The following is a 21,716-nucleotide window of genomic DNA, read 5'->3' on the forward strand; positions in this document are numbered from 1 at the left end:
ATTTACTCACTAAATATCTTTCAGCACTTATTGTATGCTTGCAAAAATAAATATTGATTCTAAGAGGTTCATCAGACCCCCATGTATATATCTGATTTTGCTCAGGTTTATGGTGAATATGTCCAAAATTTCAAAATTACTATTGACTTTTTATCTAAAATATATTAATCCCTAGGTTATTTAAAAAGTGAATGGGGGAAATATTTTAGGTTAGAAAAATACAAATTATAATATAATAGTTCACATATTTTACCACCAAATTTTATTGGACCTTAACATTGTATCATACAGTTTCATATATTTAAGAAAATAAAATGTTGCAAATCCAGTTGAACTGTCTCCCCTCCCCCATATACTCAGGTCACCTTTTTCTCTCATATCCTCTTTTATCTAAAATATCTTAAAACAAATTTTGGGTTCAATTATATATAAGTACATTTTATAACTGTGATTTATGGATACTTGTAATCTGTAAGTTATCATTTAATGTGTACACCTAGTTATGTACAAAGGCATGCCTTGCTTTCCCTGAGAAAATACACACAGCCTGTGATAGTGAAGTGAGCTGTCTAGGAAGAGTGACAGAATAGGGATTCTTTGCCTCCTCATGCCAAAAGAAGAATTTCTTAATTTCTAGGCTCGTGCATTTTTTGCACTAAAAGCAATTTATTTTCTGTAATAAAAATCACTATTTTTCTTCAAACACGTGCTTTCTTTGAAGCAATATTGTAAACAACAAACTAAGAATGGAGCCATGCAAATATACAATATGATTTCACATAAATCATGCCAGAAAATTGCATTTTTTGAATTATAAAGTAATCGATAAAGTGAGAGGAGAATATATAACTTATAAACTGTCTATACTTGAAGAAAGCACCTGTGCCACAAGTGAAATGTATTATGAGGATAAGGTAGAGATGGACTTATGAGACCTATAGATGTCAGAGCAGAAGCTGTTGTCCTTAAGGAATTGGTCATTGGCAGGTCATTGGGCATTTCTTGCCAATGTTTCCAGTTATATGGCAGTTTTTTGACACAACCCAAATGCCTGCACCCACTAAGGTAAGGAAAGATAATAAATGAATAAGTCATAGTGGATTCAGTGTTCATTATCACCTGCCATATGAGGATATCTGATGTGTTGGTAGCTTAAAGTCTACCCGGGACCCACATATGCTCCTACAAGCAGTACTGGAGTGCTAGGATGTAGATTGATTTTGGTCCCAAGCTTATGTTACAACTACAGTTAATAAGGTATGGCTGTTTTTCCAGAGCTACTGTTTGAAGGAAGGTGTTGATGGTAAAAATATACAGGAAGACAGGGTGTAGTGGCATGCCTGTAGTCCCAGTTACTTGGGAGGCTGAGGCGGGAGGATCGCGTGAGCTCAGGAGTTCTGGACTGTAGTGCGCTATGCCGATTGGGTGTCTGCACTAAGTTTGGCATCAATATGATGACCTCTCAGGACCGGGGACCATCAAGTTGCCTAAGGAGAGGTGAACTGGTCCAGGTTGGAAACGGAGCAGGTCAAAACTCTCCTGCTGATCGGTAGTGGGATCATGCCTGTGAATAGCCACTGCACTCCAGCCTGGGCAACATAGTGAGACCCGTGTCTCTTCAAAAATATATATTTTTTAAATATAGAAGGGTTGCAGCACTTGAAGAAATGCTAAATTGTACCAGGATGACTGTACCACCACTCTTCTTTTTTCTCCCCTCCCCCCAACTCTGCACATACCTTGTGTTAGGCAGCTTTAGATGTCCTCATGCATGCTCCCATAGTCCACTGTGTGCATGTCCTTATCAGGGCACTTAACACACCAAATTGTAATTGTAGTTGTACAGCCTTTCTGCATTTTCAGAACATGAGCTCTTTGAGTCATGGATCCTCTTTGAGCCTCAAGAGCATACCTCATTCTCCTTGGTATCCCTGTCATGTATCTAGCACAGTGACTGGTACAGAGTAGATACTTGAGAACTTGGAACCGACTGAATGTTATCTACCTCCTAGGCATCCACTATCAACAGTCTGACTGGCTGCTGCTTTTCACCTGACTATAGCTCAAGGCCTCTTGACTTTCTCTGCCATCAGAGCTCACAGAGGGACCTTACCATAACTCTTCAGTTAAGGAAGTAGGATTGCCCTGGAGCAGCAGTCAAATTTAGAATAATAACAAGCAAGTTGGATGAAGATGTGATAGGTATCACCACCCCTGCATCTTTCACACCTTTCACAGTGGTACTAATCTCTGCAGTTCCCCTATGGATGTGGTGTTGCTTTTGGAATAAGTTCCAGAGGCTTCCACTTGACTCTTTCTGCATTAACCTATGGACCAGAGAACAAAGTTGGCAATTTTGCTGGTAGCCAAGAATGTTTGTTCCAGTTATGTTTTCAGGAACTGAGAAAATGTAATTCAGGGTGGGTCCCCAGATCTACTGGGATGACTATGAGGTGAGCCGGGGTTAAGATTCCATCCGTCACCTGATGGCCACTTTGCGCCCCTCTGGAATCATCACTGTTTAAAGACCAGTTTCTGGTAATCACTGAACAGTCTGGGTTATTTTCTTTTCCCACTTAAATAATCTAGTAAATAGCCTCAGGTCTCTGTGCTGAAGGTTTGAAGGGAGATTTATGGTACATATTGTGGCAATGCTGCTGGATCCTTCCTCAAGGGTACCAGCCACCCCTTCAATAAAGATGCTCTGGGTCGTGAACCTGCTTTTGTTGGAAACTGGTAGAAAGATCATGACTCTCTTTTGCAGCTACTCAAGTTCGATTGCTGGTTAAAACACCTAGAGTTTTTTCTAATATAAACAACCAAATAACATTTTTGCAGATTACCCATCCATTTCAATCCTAGGCTAATTTCAATTATCCACTGCTAAGAGTCCCTGCGTGTCAAAATATTCTAATATCCACTACTTCCTTTATAATAAATGCACCCACCTTATCTTTGGTGTTTAATTGCTGCTATTTGTCCTATTAGTCTGGGATCCCATCATCCTCATTAAAATCGGGCAGCACATCTCAGTAGGGTCATGTCATTCTGTGATGCCTGGTCTGCATTGGAGAGCAACTACAGCAGGATGCATGTGTTCCTCTAAATTATGCATTTATTGATGGCTTCATGAAGGAAGTATGCTTTGGGCCCTCTCAGGGGATATAGTGAGGTGTGAGTATGCAGGTTTTATATCATAAATCCACTCCAACATTCCTAACTCCCTAAGCCCTGATTGCTTTTTCTGTACTATGCTAGGGATGTTCTGGCATCTCAACCTCATTAAATGTAAGACCAAGTGTCATCAACCAACAAGTAAACTCTTAGAGCTACTTCTAGCTTTAAAACAAATATCAAATCCAGAAAATCTGGCTCATTTCAGTATTACGTTCCATCTTCTTTGGTTTAACACCCTTAGGATCCGCTCCCACAAATATTCTACAGATTTATGACAATATATACTATCAAAACCTTGCAATTCTCTTGATGTATAAGCTGCATCTTACTGAGTTAGACTTTGTATTTGCCCTTCTGTAATATGTTGAGGTTTGACTTTAGTTACGAGTCTTGAAGCAACAGGGGGTTTCGAGGGTGGATTTTAAGAAGAATGGCCATCCCTTGGTTAGGCAGCTGCCTCAGGTAAGGTCATGACAGCGTTTTCCAGCAGGGGAAGACTTGGCTCCTTAGACACAAGAGGAAAAGATATTTTCCATTTGCAAGGGAGGCTCAGAGTGACTTAGGAATTTAAGATTCTGAGCTCTGTTTGAGCAAAACCAGATGTCCCCATTCCGAGTTTCAGAGTTCCACACCTTTACAATCGATGTCCTAACTTTCAATGAGAGGCTTCTAAGGCTATGGATGTTCTGAAGTTATAATTTTGCAATCTGCACAATTAAGTTTTGGGTTTGGTTTCCAGCAGTATATTCCCTTTGTTAATTAGAAATGTGATGCTTTTAAGACTGCAATAGAGGTTCTCTGGTTCTCTAACCATGACTTGAGCTGAGAGTTTAAAGACCTGAACTTCTCATTTTCTGTCTGTAAGTGTCCAGTGCATTTATAAGAATCCATCCATCTCTCAGGCCATATGGTAATTATTACTGCCATAATGATCATGTGACAGAGCCACAAACATCACAATCAACTGTAGTGGATAATCTGATTTATCAGGATGGCACCATATGCCATGGATTACTACCATCCTGTTTCGTTTTGGTAAGGATCTCGACATGGCATTCAGGCCCTCGTTGACCAAACCACTCCTCCAATTCCATCTTTGAGGGTTTGTTTCCTGGGATCACTTCTAATATGAGTTTCTATATCAGTCAGGACTGGTTAGAAGACAGAAACCACACAATAGAATTTAATATAAAGAATTGTTAACCAGGTATAAAGTTATTAACTAGGTAACTGAGAGGTAAACATATTACTCTAAGGTATCAAGGAGGTAGCAGGAATCAGCTACCAACACTAGGGCTGAGAGAACAAAGTGAAGAGATTGGAACTATTAAAACTTGGGAATGTAGAGGAGGGGTCCTGCAGAACTGAAACATGACCTCTGAAGAAGAGGCACTGGCCTGCTGGTGCTGGTGTCTCTGAACTCTGGGGAAAGACCTTGTACACCTGGGGAAAGGGCACCAGCTAGCTGGTGCTGGGGTCTTCCCTGAGCAGGGGAACAATGAAGCTGGTTCTGGCAAATGTTGAAAACTGCCAACTGGCTTCAGTGGTCCTGTGGGAAAGAAGTGCTGCCTCCAGGGTGAAGTAATACTCCTGGGATGACATTCAGAGAAAGAGCAAGCAGGTTGGGAGCAAACAGGTAACAAATAAAAGGAACTAGTCCCTTCCTCCTCCAGCCTTGCAGAGGCTCCTCTATCACCTCCTGTTAACAGAGCATAACCTGGAGCCAGCTCACAAAACCAAATTATAGTTTTGCAGAGTTCCAGCTCCAACACCAAAAAAGGGTGTAGAGAAGGGTGGATTTGGAGCTGAGGTCAGTAACCTGATAACCAGCACATTTACCTTCTAATCTGACTTTAGCCAGGCGAATCCTTCCTAGAGTATCATGGGTCTGGGAGAACCCAAGCTCTCCTACAATAGTTTCATTTCTTTGGTTTCAGAGGAGAGGAACAGAAAGTGACCTTCTCTTTCTTTTTGTTGAATTGGACTAGAGAAGTTTGACAGTAAAAGCAGCTATCCCATAGTGGCCAAGCTTCGTCTGTCCCTACCCACACTCTCTGCAAAGATCCTAAGGGAAAATGAATCCCTGCAATGAAAATTGGAGGAGAAAAAAGCCAGGCTTTCTTCTCAGGCTGCTCCTTTATACTTTTCTTGCTCCTCTTATAGTCATAATATCCTAAAATAATTCTCATTTTAATCTGATGTCATTTTTCAATTTTGATACATCTTTGTCAAGGGCCTGAAGGGCTGAATATAAAGAGTGTGCTCGTGCAATAAGTGAATTAAACTGACAAATATTACCATAAAGGTCAGAGCAATCCAGCAACACAATTTCAATCTTTAAAATGCTGGAGGATGTATCTGAAAAAAAACGAAGTATGGATTAATACACTAGGATGAATTAGCAAGATAGGAGGGCTGTTTGTCATAAAATAGATAAATTAAGTCGATGTTTGTGATGGGAAAATGTAATCTGATCACTTGTGGGTTTACAGAATAATAATGGTTCCTTCTGAGTGTTTTAGAAAGACCATTATGTATGCCTTGTGATCCACATGCTTTCATTCTGTCCTTTTGATGAGTCACAGATTTTCTATGAAATTTTTATTATCATGAAATGATTCCTTTTTTATACTCTGTTCATTTTTTTCCCCCTGACTCAATCCTTCTCCTCCTCCTCCTAATTCCCTTTAACCCAGATCTGATTCTCCAGAAATCTTCATTATCAATCAGATTCTTGCCTGTTTCTATAAAATCTTTTCATTGGTCTTTATATAATTTTTCCCTATATTGTCATTATTTATTAAGGGAGACAGCTATTATTATGGAGAGATCTCTGGGACAGCAGTCAGCTCTTGACTTTGATAAAGTTCTACATAACCCTTAAAAAGTCAGAATCCCTGGGCTTTGTAAAATATAATTCCTAAGATTGTTTGAATTTCTAACATTGTGCTATTCTGGAGCTTTGAGGGAGTTGTTTTAGGATTAAGGACTACGGGCCTGACAAATATTGCTCACATGGAGGAAGAAAGCTTAAGGGCAAACCTCATAGAGAAAACGACCATGGTTTAACACATTAACTGCCCTGCGAGTTGTATTTAACTCAGGCTAGTTTTGAGCCTGGGGCTTCATGAAGCAAAACCTGGGCAAAACCCTGCAGTTGGTTCATGAAAATCTTACTTGTTGATGTTCTTATTGTTACAATTAATATTGACAAATTAATTCTAAAAATGTGGATTAAATGAATAGAAGTCAATAAATTTAATTTTTCATTAAATTAGAAACGATCATTTTGTTTTCAAAGTTTTTATTCTATTTTCTAATAAAACACCGTGGCCCCAAGGCAACATTTTTTTTCTAATGTGGCAGTCAATGAGTTAAATAACAAGTAAGACTTTTCCAAAATGAGGAATTTTTGTGACTTTCAACATCTAATGATCTTGGGTTCTGAGATTACAGTGGATTTTTTTTTTTTTTTTTGAGACAGAGTCTCACTCTACTGCCCTGAGTAGAGTGCCGTGGCTACAGTGGATTTTTAAATTTAAAATAGGTATAATAGTGGTGATCTGTTGTTTTAAAGTGAAAAGACAAAAATGAATAAATCAAAGTTGCTAATTATTGTAGGTTATAACTGGAATTTCTCAAATTACAAGTCCCTTACAAGAGGAGATAGAGCTACAGGTTTCCTTGGGTAAAATCTGATTGATAGGGAGAAGCCAAAAGTATAAGAAATATCTCTAAAACAGTTTAGGGCTGAAGTAATGGACAGAAAATTGAAATCAAAGGCCTGGAAGCAATGATTAGTGAAGCAATTAGGCTGCAACATCTGTCATTCTATTGATCTCTTGGATGGAGTCCATTTATCTGGTGGGCCAGGCCAGCATCCCCTGACTATTTCACCTCTCTCCATGCCTGATTTGGAGAAGGTATCCTTCTATATAAAAGAAGGCCTTGTTTTCAGTCAAGCTGCACTCTCCTGCCAGGACCCTAGCTCCTCTGCAAGGAGAATAGTGGTAATATACCTTGTGTTATTTTTCCAAGAGAGATAGATGTGTCTGATAAGTATCCGTGATTCTCTCATTCATTCATTCATTCCACCGTCCAATAAATACTTAGTCAGCATCTGTCATAGACCAGGCACTGTGACAAGTGCTGGTGAAGCTGTAGTGAACGAGCCAGATGTGCCCTGGCCGCATGGGATTTATAGTCCCTCCCATTTTAGATTTCTAATCCTCACTGGTTGTTGTGTCCGCCTCCTTCCACTTTCCAAGTCTCCAAAGAGTAGATTCAAACATATTTTTTTGCCATTGAAGGCTTTCTCTTTTGACAGATTAAAATTTATGTAGTGCAAATCTTAGAGCAACAATTCACTGGTTTTTGTTGGCTCTGATGCACTTCAGGTGATTCTGAAGATCACTCTCTGAATTTTTCTTAGGAGAATCCTTTAAGCAAAGGTTCTGCTTGATGGAATGAATGGGCTTCAGTGTCCTTTTATGTAGGTGCAGTGTTTTGCCTCCTCTTCTCACCCCCAATGCACTTGTTTTCTTTATAAAATTGTCTTGATTGTCTTTAAATTTTTTTCTATCATTCTGTGTGAGATGGAGACCTGGGATTATGGGAGAACTGCTTCATGTTACTTCACAACTCAGACAAAGCAAGAGAGGAAACCAACTTTTATTAATAATATTACTGCAAATAATTATTAAAACAATATTCATTATTATACAGCAGGCAGTGTGTCTTGAATTTCTAGTGAAGTAAATATTCTTTTCCCTGGGAACAATGCCCTCTGTATGAGATTTGATCAAGCAACCTGCAAATTGTAAGGCTTTAAATGTATTGTTGACTTATTGTCCCTTTAACCTGTTTTAATCTTCTTGATTAATACATTACAGGTCACTCTGGATCAAGCTCAAATTCTTTCAAGGATTTAGAGCTATTTTTAAAATTTAAGACACGTATAGCTTCTTTTGAAGTTCAATGTTTGGCAGTGTTGTGGTATAAGCCTCCCAGAAATGAGAGCATATTGTCATTTCAAACTGGCCCCTTTCAGAGCCTTGGCTGCTGCAGAAATTTGGCTTATGAATCGTTTGAATGAATACCACTTGTTGTTAATCCTTAGCAATCTGAAAAAAATCTCTATGATGAACCCAAGGATACCAGGTGGTAATATGTGAATTTTAAACATAATGTAATGTGTTATGCTCTGTTATTGAAATATAACAGAGTTCAGAATCTAATGCAGTGGATAGGAAACCTCTATTTTGAAAATATCTCTTTTTATGATGAGCTATTGTGATGGTATTTTATAGTGTTACAGAAGCCCCTTGAGATGTCAGTTCTCTCTGGTGGTGCTTCAATCATGTGTTAGGGTATGGCTTTTTCTAAATGCCTTACCTTGAAAGGGCCTTCTATGCTTGTAGTTGAGAAAGCTGCGGAAATGGGTTAGGCAGTCCACTTTAGAAATCCCATTCCAGGGTAGTATATCAAAAGTTTTTTTCTCATATTTCTGTAACAAATATACACTGCTGGTATTAATAGATGAACACTTAACACTGAAACTGGGCCTTCACCCTTTACTGAGTCAACTTAAGTTGACTGACAAAGAAAAAAAGTGTATGTTTGTGTGTGTGTCTTTCTTTGTATTATGGGAATTTTTAAACATATACAAAAGTAGTATGAAACATACACAAAAGTAGTATGATAAGTTTAGTTTTCTGTTCATTTTTGTCTCTTTTTGACTGCCTCTAAAACCTTGTTTTATTCTTACTATAGCCAGCAGTCATTGTACTGGTTCCAGTATAAAGAGCATGACAGCTACACAATTTATGTGTATGTACAAGCAATTTTAAAACTTTGCTTTCATCTGTCATTTCTGTTTCTTGGTAGTCAGATCACTAGTGTTAGGTTTTTACTTTAGGCATAAATCACCAGTCTCCTATTACAGGCTTTACGAATTTACACATAGGAATGGAGTGGATACTTTGAGTATAGATTAATAATAGGAAACGAGGTTATGGGAGGAGACTAGGCAAACGTGATTTGTATTTTATCAGAGTCAGGAATTATTCTGCTCGACAAGATAGTCTCGTGCATGCTTATATCCATATTTATGCTCTAAAACTAATATAAATTGGTGAGCTTTAAAAACATAAATAAAAGAATGTGGGAAAATTTTAGTTTTTGACTTTATTTTCTACTTTATTTCTACTGGTTATATGCTCAAGCCAGCCATAATAATTTCTCTGAGCCTCTGATTCAGTGACTAATCCCCTTTCAGCGGAACTCCCACCTCCATATACAGCCATTGCCAGTCCGGATGCCAGTGGTATTCCAGTAATCAACTGCCGTGTGTGCCAGTCCCTAATCAATTTGGATGGCAAGCTTCACCAGCATGTGGTTAAGTGCACGGTTTGCAATGAAGCTACGGTAAGTAGAGATTTCCATTAATAGAAGCATAAATTGTTATCTGACATCTTATTTTTAAAGGAAGCACTTCATTTATGTTACTTAAAAGTAGATGTGGGCTGGATACAAATATGGCAATCTTTTGTAGTACTTTCTTCTCTCATCATAGAAGGATGCCTCCATGTGTTTAAAGCTAACTCCATTAAGACAATTTCATGGTGAAATTGATATAGTTCCATTTGGCTTTTTACTTTCTAAAACAAAACTGACCATGGTAGTTATTTATAAATATCTTCAGTATTTATCCACATCACAACTAAATCCATTCTGGTTTTTACTAAAATGAAAATACTGTATACTAAACTTCATGACAAATGTGTACTTTGTCCTTATTATATGGAAAATTATTTAAACTTGTTTTATATCTGTAAGATATCAGTATTGTTTTCCTGGGCGTTGGTGATTATGCATTTATTATTGACATTTGTGCCAAAGGGTTTATAAATAGTTTGGTATTTTATTCTATCTATTCAATATTAACTTAGTGAAATGTTAAAAAAATTTGAAGGGTATTTTTTTTTAATGAACTTTCGGGAGCAACTAAATTTTAAGAAAAAATTTTATAGTTTCAAGTAATAAACTGGTAAAGTGTATACAGGTTTAGATGAAATATGTTTCTACTATCATAGTTAGGCTTTATTTTTAAAATTTCCATCTCTTTCAAAATCTACAATTAAGTATTAAGTTAATTTTTGGTGTTTGTATTTTTTCCTCTTTAGAAATATCTTTAAAAAGTCAGCTAGTGATTACTGTGTCTTGAAGAGCCATAAAATATGGATACTAGACTTTATATGTTTTATAGAAAAGTCATAAGACCTTAAGTCATGAAGCAATATATTTCATTGTAAATAATTTTTTCTATAAAGGACATCATTTGGAGAAGGACTTTATTGTATAAACAGATTATACCTACCAAACCAGCTATTTTCATTATAAGCTGAACACTGACTAGTGAATTCAATTAGCATTAACTTCTTTAGTTCTCTTTGCAGAGCTGACAAGCAAATAAGGGTTGTTAGATATAAATAGCAATTACAAAAAACAGTGCCTTATAGGTTTTTTGGATTTGATTTTAGTGTTAATTTCTTCTCCAATTCCTTCACCCATACCAACTTTTGTTGTTTAATGAGAAGAAAAAAAGAGTTTTAAGTTTTATGTTTACACTTGGAAGTAACACAGGACAGACTAGGTCATTCACACAGGCATCTCAAAGTCCCCATGGATTTAGCAAACAGCATCAATCTGACCACTTAGAAAGGTTGAGTGCATACAAGATCAATGGGCCTGGCAACGAGTATACTACTTCTGGACATAAGAGAAATTGTGCTGAAGTTTTTACATAATTACTGCCCCTCTGGAGTAAAGAAATATCAATAATTCTAGAAAAAATGAATAGTGTCTAATCAGATTGCCTTGTGTGGAATCAGTAACATTACAGAAGAGGAAAACAGTGGGGGAAAAAAAAGTCTTCGTGAAGTGCCTTAACATACAACTTGCTAATGTTTCAAATGTAACTTGATCTTAAATTTATGAATGAAGAAGTGTTAGGCACCTAGGAGCTTCTTTGGAGAAGTTCCAGGTTGAAAACAACAAATATAAAGGGCTAAGGTCCAACAGAGCAGTTCCCTTGTGTCTGCTATCACTGTCCCTTGTTCAGTTTTGCTGTGATTCATTTTCCCTAGGTCACCTAAAACAAAATATCAATGTATCTCTCCTCCCACGCAGCCACTCTGACAGGAACCTGATATACCTGTGGAGATTAAAAAACAAAACAAACAAAAAAAATAAGGTTAACAGAAGTCCTTTTTATTTCAGTAGATAGAATTGGGAAGGGAAGTAAGGATGTGCGTGTTGTGTGTGTGAGAGAAAAAGAGAGAGACGTGTAGAAAGCAGAATGTAAGCTTAAAGGACAAATTATTTCTAGGACAAATTAATGGAAAATTTGAGAAGTCCTGGACAAAGAGTGGCGCATTAGTTGACTGTGTACGTGAGTAGGAGCCTGAGATTTGGAGGCTGACAGGTTGGCGTTTCAGTCCTAGCTCTGCTGCTTAGTAGCTGTTAATGCATTTCCCTGGGGACTTCTCTAAACATACGTATTCTCGTATAAAGTGGTATAATTATTATAATAATACCTACCTCATTGGGTCGCTGGTGGGACTATAGGGTTCAAATGCTCAACACAATGGCCTGGAACATAAGAATTCATTTTACCAAGTAAGAATTTTAAAACTCATGCATAAGTGCAATGTCCAGGTCCTTTTTTTTTCCTCACTTCAGCACAGGCCAGACATGACCAGCATGGTCTAGCACCAAGGAGAGGCCCAGTGCTAGGTCAATTGCCTTGTTTTAAAAATGAGGGAACTGAGGTGTGAAAGTGAGGTGAGAATAAAATATAAAAACAAACACTGTCATTTGTCAAGCACACATTTACTTAATGGTAAATTTCAAATATTCAGAAATCAACCCAATTTATATTTTTCTTGATACTTTAGGAACTGTAGGTAAACGTTTGAGAGGCTTGTGAATTTTATATATTCATATTTAGTTATCTTTAATGTAGTGTAGAGGCTTATTGCTAACTTTTATTTATTTCTACCAATGTTATTTACCAAATTTTTTTTTAATTATTGCACACACAGAATATATGCCAAAATAGTTGTATATAGTACAAACAATTCCCATATGCCCTTCCCTCACGTTCCCCAAATGTTAACATTTTACTACAGTAGCTTTCTCTAAATGAATAATCTTTTCCCAAAAGCTTTTATGATAATTGCAGACATGGTGCTCTTTTACCCCTGAATATTTTAGTGTAAATTTCCTAAAAACAAGGTTATTCACTTATACAATCACAGTACAATTATGAAATGCAGGAAATTAACATTGATACAATAATGTTATCTAATCTGCTAACCTAATTTATGTTTTCCCAATTTTCCCATTAATGTCCTTTATGAAAAAAAAAATCTGGTCCAGCAGTCAAATCAGAATCACATGTTACATTTGATTGTCATGCTTCTTTAATGTCTCCTTGTCTGAAACTTTGTCTTGTATTACCTTTACATTTTCAAAAAGTACAAGCAAGATATATTGTAGAATGCCTCTCAGTTTGAGCTTGTCTAATATTTCCTCATGATTAGCTTCAGGTTACACATTTTTGACAGAAATGCCACAGGAGTGATGGTCTGTTCCTTTCAGTGCATCATAAATTATTTAGTTTAACAAGCTGATGTCCCACTAAGGTATTAAATACAAAATGTCCTATTTCCTTAAATACTAAATTTGACAATTGATATCTCTGATATTTCACTTTGACACTTACTGTTTTATTTTTATTGTGAAGATACATCGTCAGTCTTTCAAACACACGTTTTGGCTTGTGATTATTTTTCAATTTTTTTTTAAAGCAATGTTTGTGAAACTGCAGATAAGTCAAAAATTTGTGTTGTTTTTGAATATGAGTCCCATCATGGAACCAACGCGGTGTAGACAGCCAGAAATATCAATGAAGTGTTTGGGAAGGATGTGGCTAATGAACGCACAGTACGTCCATGGTTTGAGAAATTCTGTCCTGATGATTTTATTATAATCTTGAAAATGAGCCATGTGGGCGACCTGAGACCAAGGTGGACAACGATGAGCTGGAAGCTGTAGTGGAAGTGAATCCATCTCAACCTACCTGTAAATTATTAATGGCAGCAAGGTTTCACCTTACTATTCCAACAAAATTGGATCATTTGAAACAAATCAGCAAGATAAAGAAGCTGGATAGATGGGTTCCACATGAGTTAAACGAGCATCAGAAGAGAAATCGTCTCGAAGCTTGTCTTTCTTTGCTGTCACGATATAAAGACAAACCATTTCTATACTGTATTGTTCCGTGTAATGAAAAATGGATTCTTTTTGACAATTTCAAGCATTCGCACAATAGTTGGATAAAGATGAAGTGCCCAAACACAGTCCAAAACTGAATATTCATCAAAAAAAGCTAATGGTGTCTGTCTGGTGGTCCAGCACTGGTTTTTGTCCACTACAGCTTTGTGAAACCTGGTCAATCGATTACAGCGGATGTCTACTGCAACCAGTTGGATGAAATGATGAGGATGCTTGTGATTAAGCGCCAAGATTGGTCAATAGGGACAGGCCAATCCTCTTGCAAGACTACGATCAACCATATGTCACACAAACAACGCTGCTCAAATTGCAGAGGATCGACTTGGAAACTCTCTGTCATCTACCATATTCACCAGACTTTGCACCAACTGACTACCACTTCTTCCAGGCTTCAGACCACTTCTTGCAAGGAAAAAACATTCAATTCTCAACAAGCTATGGAAAACGCCTTTTGCGATTTCATCGCCACTCGCTCTCCGGGCTTCTTCGTTGCTGGCATAAAAAAGCTACTGTTAAGATGGCAAAACTGTGTCAGTAGTTTAGGCGCATACTTTGATTATTTGTACTGCTGCTTGTTTGAGATATAATAAACTACACTTTTGATTTTAAATTGGACATTTCATATTTACTGACCTAATTTACTGACCTACAAACTAATTTTGAAATATTCCCTTAATAGTATTGCAAGAAGTACTTTCTTTGGCGTTATTTATTCTTGCTTTTAAATTTACTACAGTTTTTTTTTAAAGAAATACTAGCATGAAAAGCGATTATGAGTCTTTAAGTTAAAGTATATCTTGAAATTAATCACTTCTTGTATTCTAATAAGTAGAGTTTAAGAAAAATTCAAGTTCAGCTCAGCGCAGTGTGTCTCAGACCTGTAATTCTAGCACTCTGGGAGGCTGAGGCCGGTGGATTGCTTGAGCTCAGGAATCGAGACCAACCTGAGGAAGAGCGAGATCCTGCCTCTACTATAATAAAAATAGAAAAATTAACTGGGTGTTGTGGCGCTCGCCTACAGTCCCAGCTACTCGGGAGGCTGAGGCAGGAGGATCCCTTGAGCCCAGGAGTTGGAGGTTGCAGTGAGCTAGGCTGATGCCACTTCACTCTACCCAGGGTGACAGAGTGAGACTCTGTCTCTAAAAAAAAAAAAATTCAAGTTTATCATGTACTCCTGTTTCCCCATTATTCTTCTCACTGAGCTCATTGAGCTCATTCTTTCCAGACAGGTGCATGAATCCTCTGTGAATGTTTACATGTGGCCAGATAGATGACCTTGTCTTGTGAACTTTAAAGAGAAAACATCTCTTGGTGTACACTAAATATTCCTCCCATACTAAAAGGCCAGTACAAACTAATTTTGAAGTATGCCTTTAATAATTAAATCTCTACAGCCCCCCACCCACAAATTTCACAGAATGCTTGCCAACATTTGTGCTATTCGAAATCACTGGCAGCGTACTTTTCCTTAAACTGTACTTTGATAGCACTATAGGGAGCCTTAGTTTTAACAGAATCATTTCCTTTTTAAACACGAACAAACTTTAACAATCTGTACTTTGGTTAATTTGCTGCGCTTACATTTTCTTCTCTTATCTAGCCAATCAAAAATCCCCCAACAGGGAAGAAATATGTTAGATGCCCTTGTAATTGTCTCCTCATTTGTAAGGACACCTCTCGGCGAATAGGATGTCCGAGACCCAACTGGTAAGAGATAAAGATTCATTCATTCATTCGTTTATTCCTTCAACAAGTATTTATTAAAGGCTTATTATGTGCCAGGCTTTGTTCTAGACAGTCTTTGTGCTCAAAGTAATTACAGGACCTAGATTTTTTTTGTTAAAGAAATGATATGTTTAGTTGGAATTTAATGGGCATAGGTATTTGTAGGATATAATATTCTTAAATGAGCAATGAATGTTTTCTTTATGTTATGTAAGTAATTAATGTGCTATAATAAATCAGTGACTCATTGAACTTATTTAGAAATAACCAGTTATCTTATCTTTGATATAATTAATCTTAACCTGGAAGTGTTTTAGTTGTCATTGTGTATCTCTTTGTATGCTCCACTAGTCTTTGCTGAGCATATTATATATAATAAATTCTGGAATTATTTGCCCATGCCCAGTGCCATTATAGATGTGCCCAGACACAAGTATATAAGGACCTTAACTGTATTTTTTTCCTGTGATCTCTCTGGCTTTTCAATCAGTACGTGAATCATTTACAGCCCCATCTGATGGTAGACTAGAGAATAGAAAGGAAAGGAGGCTCCCATTTTGCTTTCTTTTTATCTTTGATTAAATAGGCATCAAGGAATACCAAACTGCTCAGAGAAATTTGGTTTTAAGCCAGGACTTTGGTACCTTAATGGCACACACATTTTAGTTGATATAGAATATTTTTAACTTATTTAATCTTCTACCAAACTTAAATTGTCTTCCTGGATAAGGAATGATAAGAACTGTTTTCTGATTTGAACTTAGAAAAACTTGGAAATGGCTCCCAAGGTCATTGATTAGGACCACGGCCATAATATATGGTTTCCCTCCCAATATGAAGATGCATTTTTTTTTTTTTTTTGTTTTTAAAGACTATTGCTATATTCTGTGATTTGGTTTCCAAAACTTGACACTTAATTCATTTAATTTATTTAAAAAAATATTTTCACTGATATGTTTCATATTTTTGGCCATATGTTGCAGGTTTTGTTCTCAGTCCATTTGTGGGATAATGAAGTTGTTTCCTTTCTCTTTCTGTAGTAGACGCATAATTAACCTTGGCCCGGTAATGCTTATTTCTGAAGAACAACCAGCTCAACCTGCATTGCCAGTCCAACCAGAAGGTACAAGAGTTGTGTGTGGGCACTGTGGAAACACATTCCTGGTAAGTAACTGGACGTTTGCCATAGGACATCAATCCGTAAATATGGGTCATGATCTTATAGCTTGAGCAATGCTCATAGTCTTGTAGTTTTGTCCAAGTGCAAATTGATTAAAAGATTAAAATAGAGTCTTATTTAGGAAGATAGTTAAGCAGAAGCACAGCTAGAATATACAGCATCTTTCGTGAATTAGATAACAGGTGCATCCTCTGATTGGCCCAATTCCCAAAAGGATTCTCTCTGTGTAAGCCAATGAAAAACAATGCCCCTTCCTCCAAGCTTAGCTCTGTGGGTATCTTGGCTTGGTGAGCAGCTGAATCTTAGCCCTATTCTCATCTACTCAGGAGAGCACAAAGTACACAATCTCATGCAGTGGCCTTGCTTCATGGCTTCTAGATTCAAGAAAAACTCTTAATATAATTTATTAAAAATTTTCTGATTTTTAAGAATTATTTTTGGTGTGAAGGGAATTAACACTGATACTCAAAAAAACCATTAGATAAAAAAAGAAAGTACAGGTAATTTGTATGAACAAAAGTTATAGAAGTTGTTGCTTTAATATTTCTAACTTAAATTCAAAGTTTGATTTTAAAAAAGTTAATTTCATATTGACTTACCCTTTCAGAAAGGGTAGGAACAGTTTTTCTTTTGTTGTTTAGCCTATATAAGAGATAGGATTTTGTTTAGAACTTGAGTGTTAAAGATATCTTCTAGAGTGTAGGTCTGGGCATCTATAAACAAGACCTGCTGTCGCTAAGGCATAAATGAGCTTAATGAAGTGTAGGTGATTTGCTTTATTTCTTCCTAATTTTTACTTCTATTAAAGTAGTTCATGTATATAATTCTAAATTTCAGATAAGACTGCAGTCTCCTCATCTAGCTGACCACCAGTTACCATCCCTCAGATACTTTCAACTCTTTCACCTGCTCTGCTGATATTCACTTCCATGTGTTTAAATTGTTTGCTTATCCTTTTGCTTTTTGATTAAGCAATTTTAGACATAACCCACTACCTTGTAAAATGCAAGGATTTAGCACCCGTATACTTTCCCACTCATATTCTTTTCCCCACTTCCATATTCTCAGTAGAGTTATAACATTTTATTCAATTAATAATCATAGCTCACTGCATCCTCCAACTTCTGGGCTTAAGCTATCTTCCATGTGCCACCATGCCTAGTTAATTGTTTTTTAAATTTTTTAGAGAGATGAGGTCTTGCTGTGTTGCCCAGGCTGGTCTCAAACTCCTGACCTCAAGTGATCCTCCCATCTTGGCCTACCAAAGTGCTGGTATTACAGGCAGGAGCCACTGTACCTGGCCTACATTTTGTAAGATTAGGTAAATTATGTTCACAGCTGAGCCAGGTAATATGGTACATTTTTCTCCTGTATGGCTTTTAACATTTGCTTGGATTTGTAAATAATTATCCCTCTTCTCTGGATTTTAAAAATTTTCTATGTAGAAATTATTAATTCTTCACATATTCTTTTATAGAACTATAAAATTCCTGTCAATATAGTCAAACACAAAAGAGAATCTATTATTTAGGCTTCCTGCTACACAGCTATCATCCTGGGACTTCCCTTTGCCATCATCCTGCAAATTCCTTTTACCTCTTTCCTGTGTCGGATCCCGTGCCATTCTCAGTTATTGGTTTATTCTTTTGTTTTGGTGGAGCGCATTTTCTCTTTGCTTTCTGGAAATATGCAGGGAAATAAATTTGAGCCCTTTTATTTCTTAAGTGGTTTTTAATTTCATCTCATATTCATTTAGAAATTGTCCAGATGTACAGTTCTAGATTGCCAGTTGTTTCCTCTCAGAAATTTGAAAGCTTCGCTCCATTGTTGATGAGACCAGTTGCAATTCTGACTCCTGATCCTTTTGATATGACATATTTTTTCCTCTTTATTTTCTCTTTTCCCTTTGATTTTCTCCAGTGTTCTGAAATTTCAAGAGGATATGCCTTAGTGAGGGTCTTTATGAGCTCATCATCTGGACACTCAGTGAGCTGTCTTACAGTCTACTCTATTTTCTCTGTTCCCTCTTTCTAGAACTCCTATGTTAGATCATCTAACTGACTCTCTTTTTTTACATTTTCTTTTAAATTTTGGCTTTCTGTTTTATTTACTGGGAAACTTCTTCTACTCTGTCTTCTAAACGTAATTAATTTTTTTAATTTTAGATGATCTAATTTAGTTTTTAATTTCCAAGAGCCTTCGTTCTGATTATTTTTTCTTTTTTTTTTTTTAAGGCATTCCCTTCTTTATGGCATCTTTCTGAAGCTATTCATTATATTTGTTTCTGAGGTATTGTTCTCCATGCCTTGTCTTTGTTTTCTCTCCACTTTTTTTATTTTTTTTAAATTTATTTTTTATATTTTTTTTAAAAGATGGGGTCTTACAGTGTTCTCCAGGCTGGTCTGGTCTTGAACTCTTAGACTCACGTGTGATCCTACTGGCTCAGTATTTGTTTTTCTCTTATAAAAGAAGTTTTATTCAAAATTTCATTTATATTTGAGAGCGAGTCACTGATTAGAATCTCAATGTATGCTGGTAGGGGATAATGATGATGACTTCTCCTTTTCCTCCTCCTCCTGTTATTTCTCCTCTTCCCTCCTCTCCTGTCCTTCCTACTCTTTCTTTGAAAAGCTGTCAACAATTAGTATCAGTTGGCCTTTTTTTTAGGGCAAGTTTCTCTGGGGAAGGACCCTCCAATCTCTTATGAGTGATATGCCTGAGAGACAGCATTCTAGGAGCTAAGAGAGGTAATAGGGGTGAAGATCTTATCCACTGTTCAGGCTACAGACTTTAATTCCTTTGTTTTTAGAATGCATTTTATTCTTGCCTTCTGTGCCTGGTGTTCCTAAGTCCATAAGCTCGCTAGTCAAATTTCTCTTCTGAATAAATCACTCTTTACTTACATGTGTTGGGAAGGGGTAGTTTTCTGGTTTTGTTATATGGAGGAAGAATTTACAAGCAATACTTCTCGTTGTTTTTCCCAGCTTTATTGGGGTACGATTGACAAACAAATTATATATACATTTAAGATGTACAACTTGATGTTTTGATATACATATAACTTGTGAAATGATTACCATAATTAAGGTAATTAAACTTTTTGATCACCTCCTATAGTTACCTTTTGTGTGTGTGTGGTGAGAAAACACTTAAGATCTACTTGTTTAGTAAATTACAAGTATATAGTACAGTATGTAAGCTATAGTCACTATGCTGCACATTAGATCTGCAGAACTTATTCATCCTGCCTAACTGAAACTTTGTACTCTTTGACTAACATCTCCCCATTTCCCCTCCTGCCCCCCAGCCCCTGGCAACTATCACTATGATCATGCAGTGTTTGTCTTTCTGTGTCTGGCTTATTTCACTTAGCGTAACGTCCTCCAGGTTCATTCGTGTTGTCACAAATGGCAGGATTTCCTTCTTTTTAAAGGATGAATAATATTTTATTGTATGTATATAACACAATTTCTTTATCCATTCATCTGCTGACAGACATTTGGGTTGTTTCCATATCTTGGTTATTGTCAATAATGCTGCAATGAACTTGGGAGTGTGATCCTCCTGCTTTTATTCCTACTGTTAACTCTACCTCTGAAAATACCTGGTAGGTCCAATACCTGACTTACTCTGCATTCTTCAGTGTGAGTCGGCCTGCTGGCACTGGTGTATCTTTCTATTGGCAGTCAAGTTTCAACATCCCTTACACTAAGTGAGTTGCCAAGTACCCATCTGCTTTCTGTAGTCCAAAAATTTGAAGTCATTTCCCTTCTGTGTTTTTTTTTGTCCTTATGGAATTATATAATTTTGAATTGATTTACTATAATTTTAGTCAGGTTTGGAAAAAGAAATAGAAATGCATGCATTTATTCAATTTACTACATTTAACCAGAATTGCTAGGATTTTTCTGATCTAATAGGACAAAATAAGTTTTTTTCCTTGCATTTATATTTCATTGCTTGAATCAGTGACTAAATATACTTGGTGGGGATAGGTAACAATTTTTTTTAAAAAAATCACTGTATATTGATTTAATATAGGGTAATATACTCTGTAGACATAAATAGATATTAAGTGAATTGACTAAATTAAATATATATTAAACATATTTCTTATCCTTTTCTTTCTTATATGTGAACAAATTATATTTTGAAAGTAATGCAATTTAAAATCTTCAAAACAGATTTTTTTAACTTATTTCAGGAATCTCCCTTTGACGACTATGTTGCATTCTGTCCTGTTATATTTTATATTTCAAATCCTTGCTTGAATACTCCTTGCAGTCACATTACAAATGAGCTGATTTCATTTATTCAGTAATATATACTGAGTATGTACCAGGCACTGGGCTAGATACTGGGGAAACAGTGGTGAACTAGAAGCACAGTCTCTGTTTTCGTGGAACCTTATAATCTAATAGGAGGGAAAAGACATTTATTATAAAACAAGAATTATATGAAATGTGTTTGGACTAGATAGTGAGATAGTGTGTGTGTTCTTAGTTCTTAGTTCTTAGTTCTTAGTACTGTGTGTTCTTAGTGCACACACAGAAGCACCTAACCTAGAGTAAGTGACATTATCCTAAGAATAATGGAAAGCTACAAAAGAGCTTTTATGCTTAATTTTGTATATGTGGATGGTGTGTATAGAATGGATCACATAGGGCAAGCCTATGCATAAGACTAGATGCTTCGCTTTTATTATTCAACAAAGTGATGATGATCATCATCAGGAATAGCATAAAGAATCTGAGAGAGAGAATTGACTGTACTGTTAATAGGATGGAAAAGGAAATGAGGGAAAAAGGAAAATCAAAGACAGCTGTTAAAAAGGCTTATATTTAATTTTTTGGAATTATCTGGCAGTGAATTCTAGAAAAGGATCCAAATTGAGAGTTTAGAGGGATATGTATATGCTATGGTTTTTAATGTTTTTAAATATAATTTATACATTTAGATATTTTTCCTCCAGAAGAAAATTACTAAAGTAATATGCAAGCCTGACACTAACTTCTAAAAACTGGCACTTTCTTATTTAATATTCAGTGCAGGCAAGTGAATCATATTATTATATTAACACAGTAATTATGATTAGAAACTTTAATTCTTTAGCTAGAAAGGATGTTTTGGATTAAAATATGGTATTTAAAGGTGATTTCAAAATTTCTGGAAAACAAAATTTTTGGCGATTAGGGGAACACTGATCACAACTATAGGGTGGGTATTGCTTTTGAAAGTTTCAGATTAATGAGAGATGCTCAGTGTTATGAAGACT

The 21,716-nt window shown here is 36.4% G+C and overlaps 1 protein-coding gene across 1 annotated transcript in view; it reads left to right on the forward strand.

Annotated features, from left to right (window-relative positions):
* Window positions 1-21,716, forward strand: part of TMEM55A (transmembrane protein 55A) — a 46,738-nt gene that overhangs the window by 10,495 nt on the left and 14,527 nt on the right. Inside the window, exons 2-4 of the mRNA XM_012643577.1 lie at window positions 9,455-9,603; window positions 15,137-15,243; window positions 16,302-16,425. Coding sequence (XP_012499031.1) covers window positions 9,455-9,603; window positions 15,137-15,243; window positions 16,302-16,425 — 380 coding nt within the window. The remainder of the gene's footprint in view (window positions 1-9,454; window positions 9,604-15,136; window positions 15,244-16,301; window positions 16,426-21,716) is intronic.

The sequence above is a fragment of the Propithecus coquereli genome, unplaced genomic scaffold (assembly GCF_000956105.1).
Source record: "Propithecus coquereli isolate 6110/MARCELLA unplaced genomic scaffold, Pcoq_1.0 Scaffold2, whole genome shotgun sequence".
Lineage (NCBI taxonomy): Eukaryota > Metazoa > Chordata > Mammalia > Primates > Indriidae > Propithecus > Propithecus coquereli.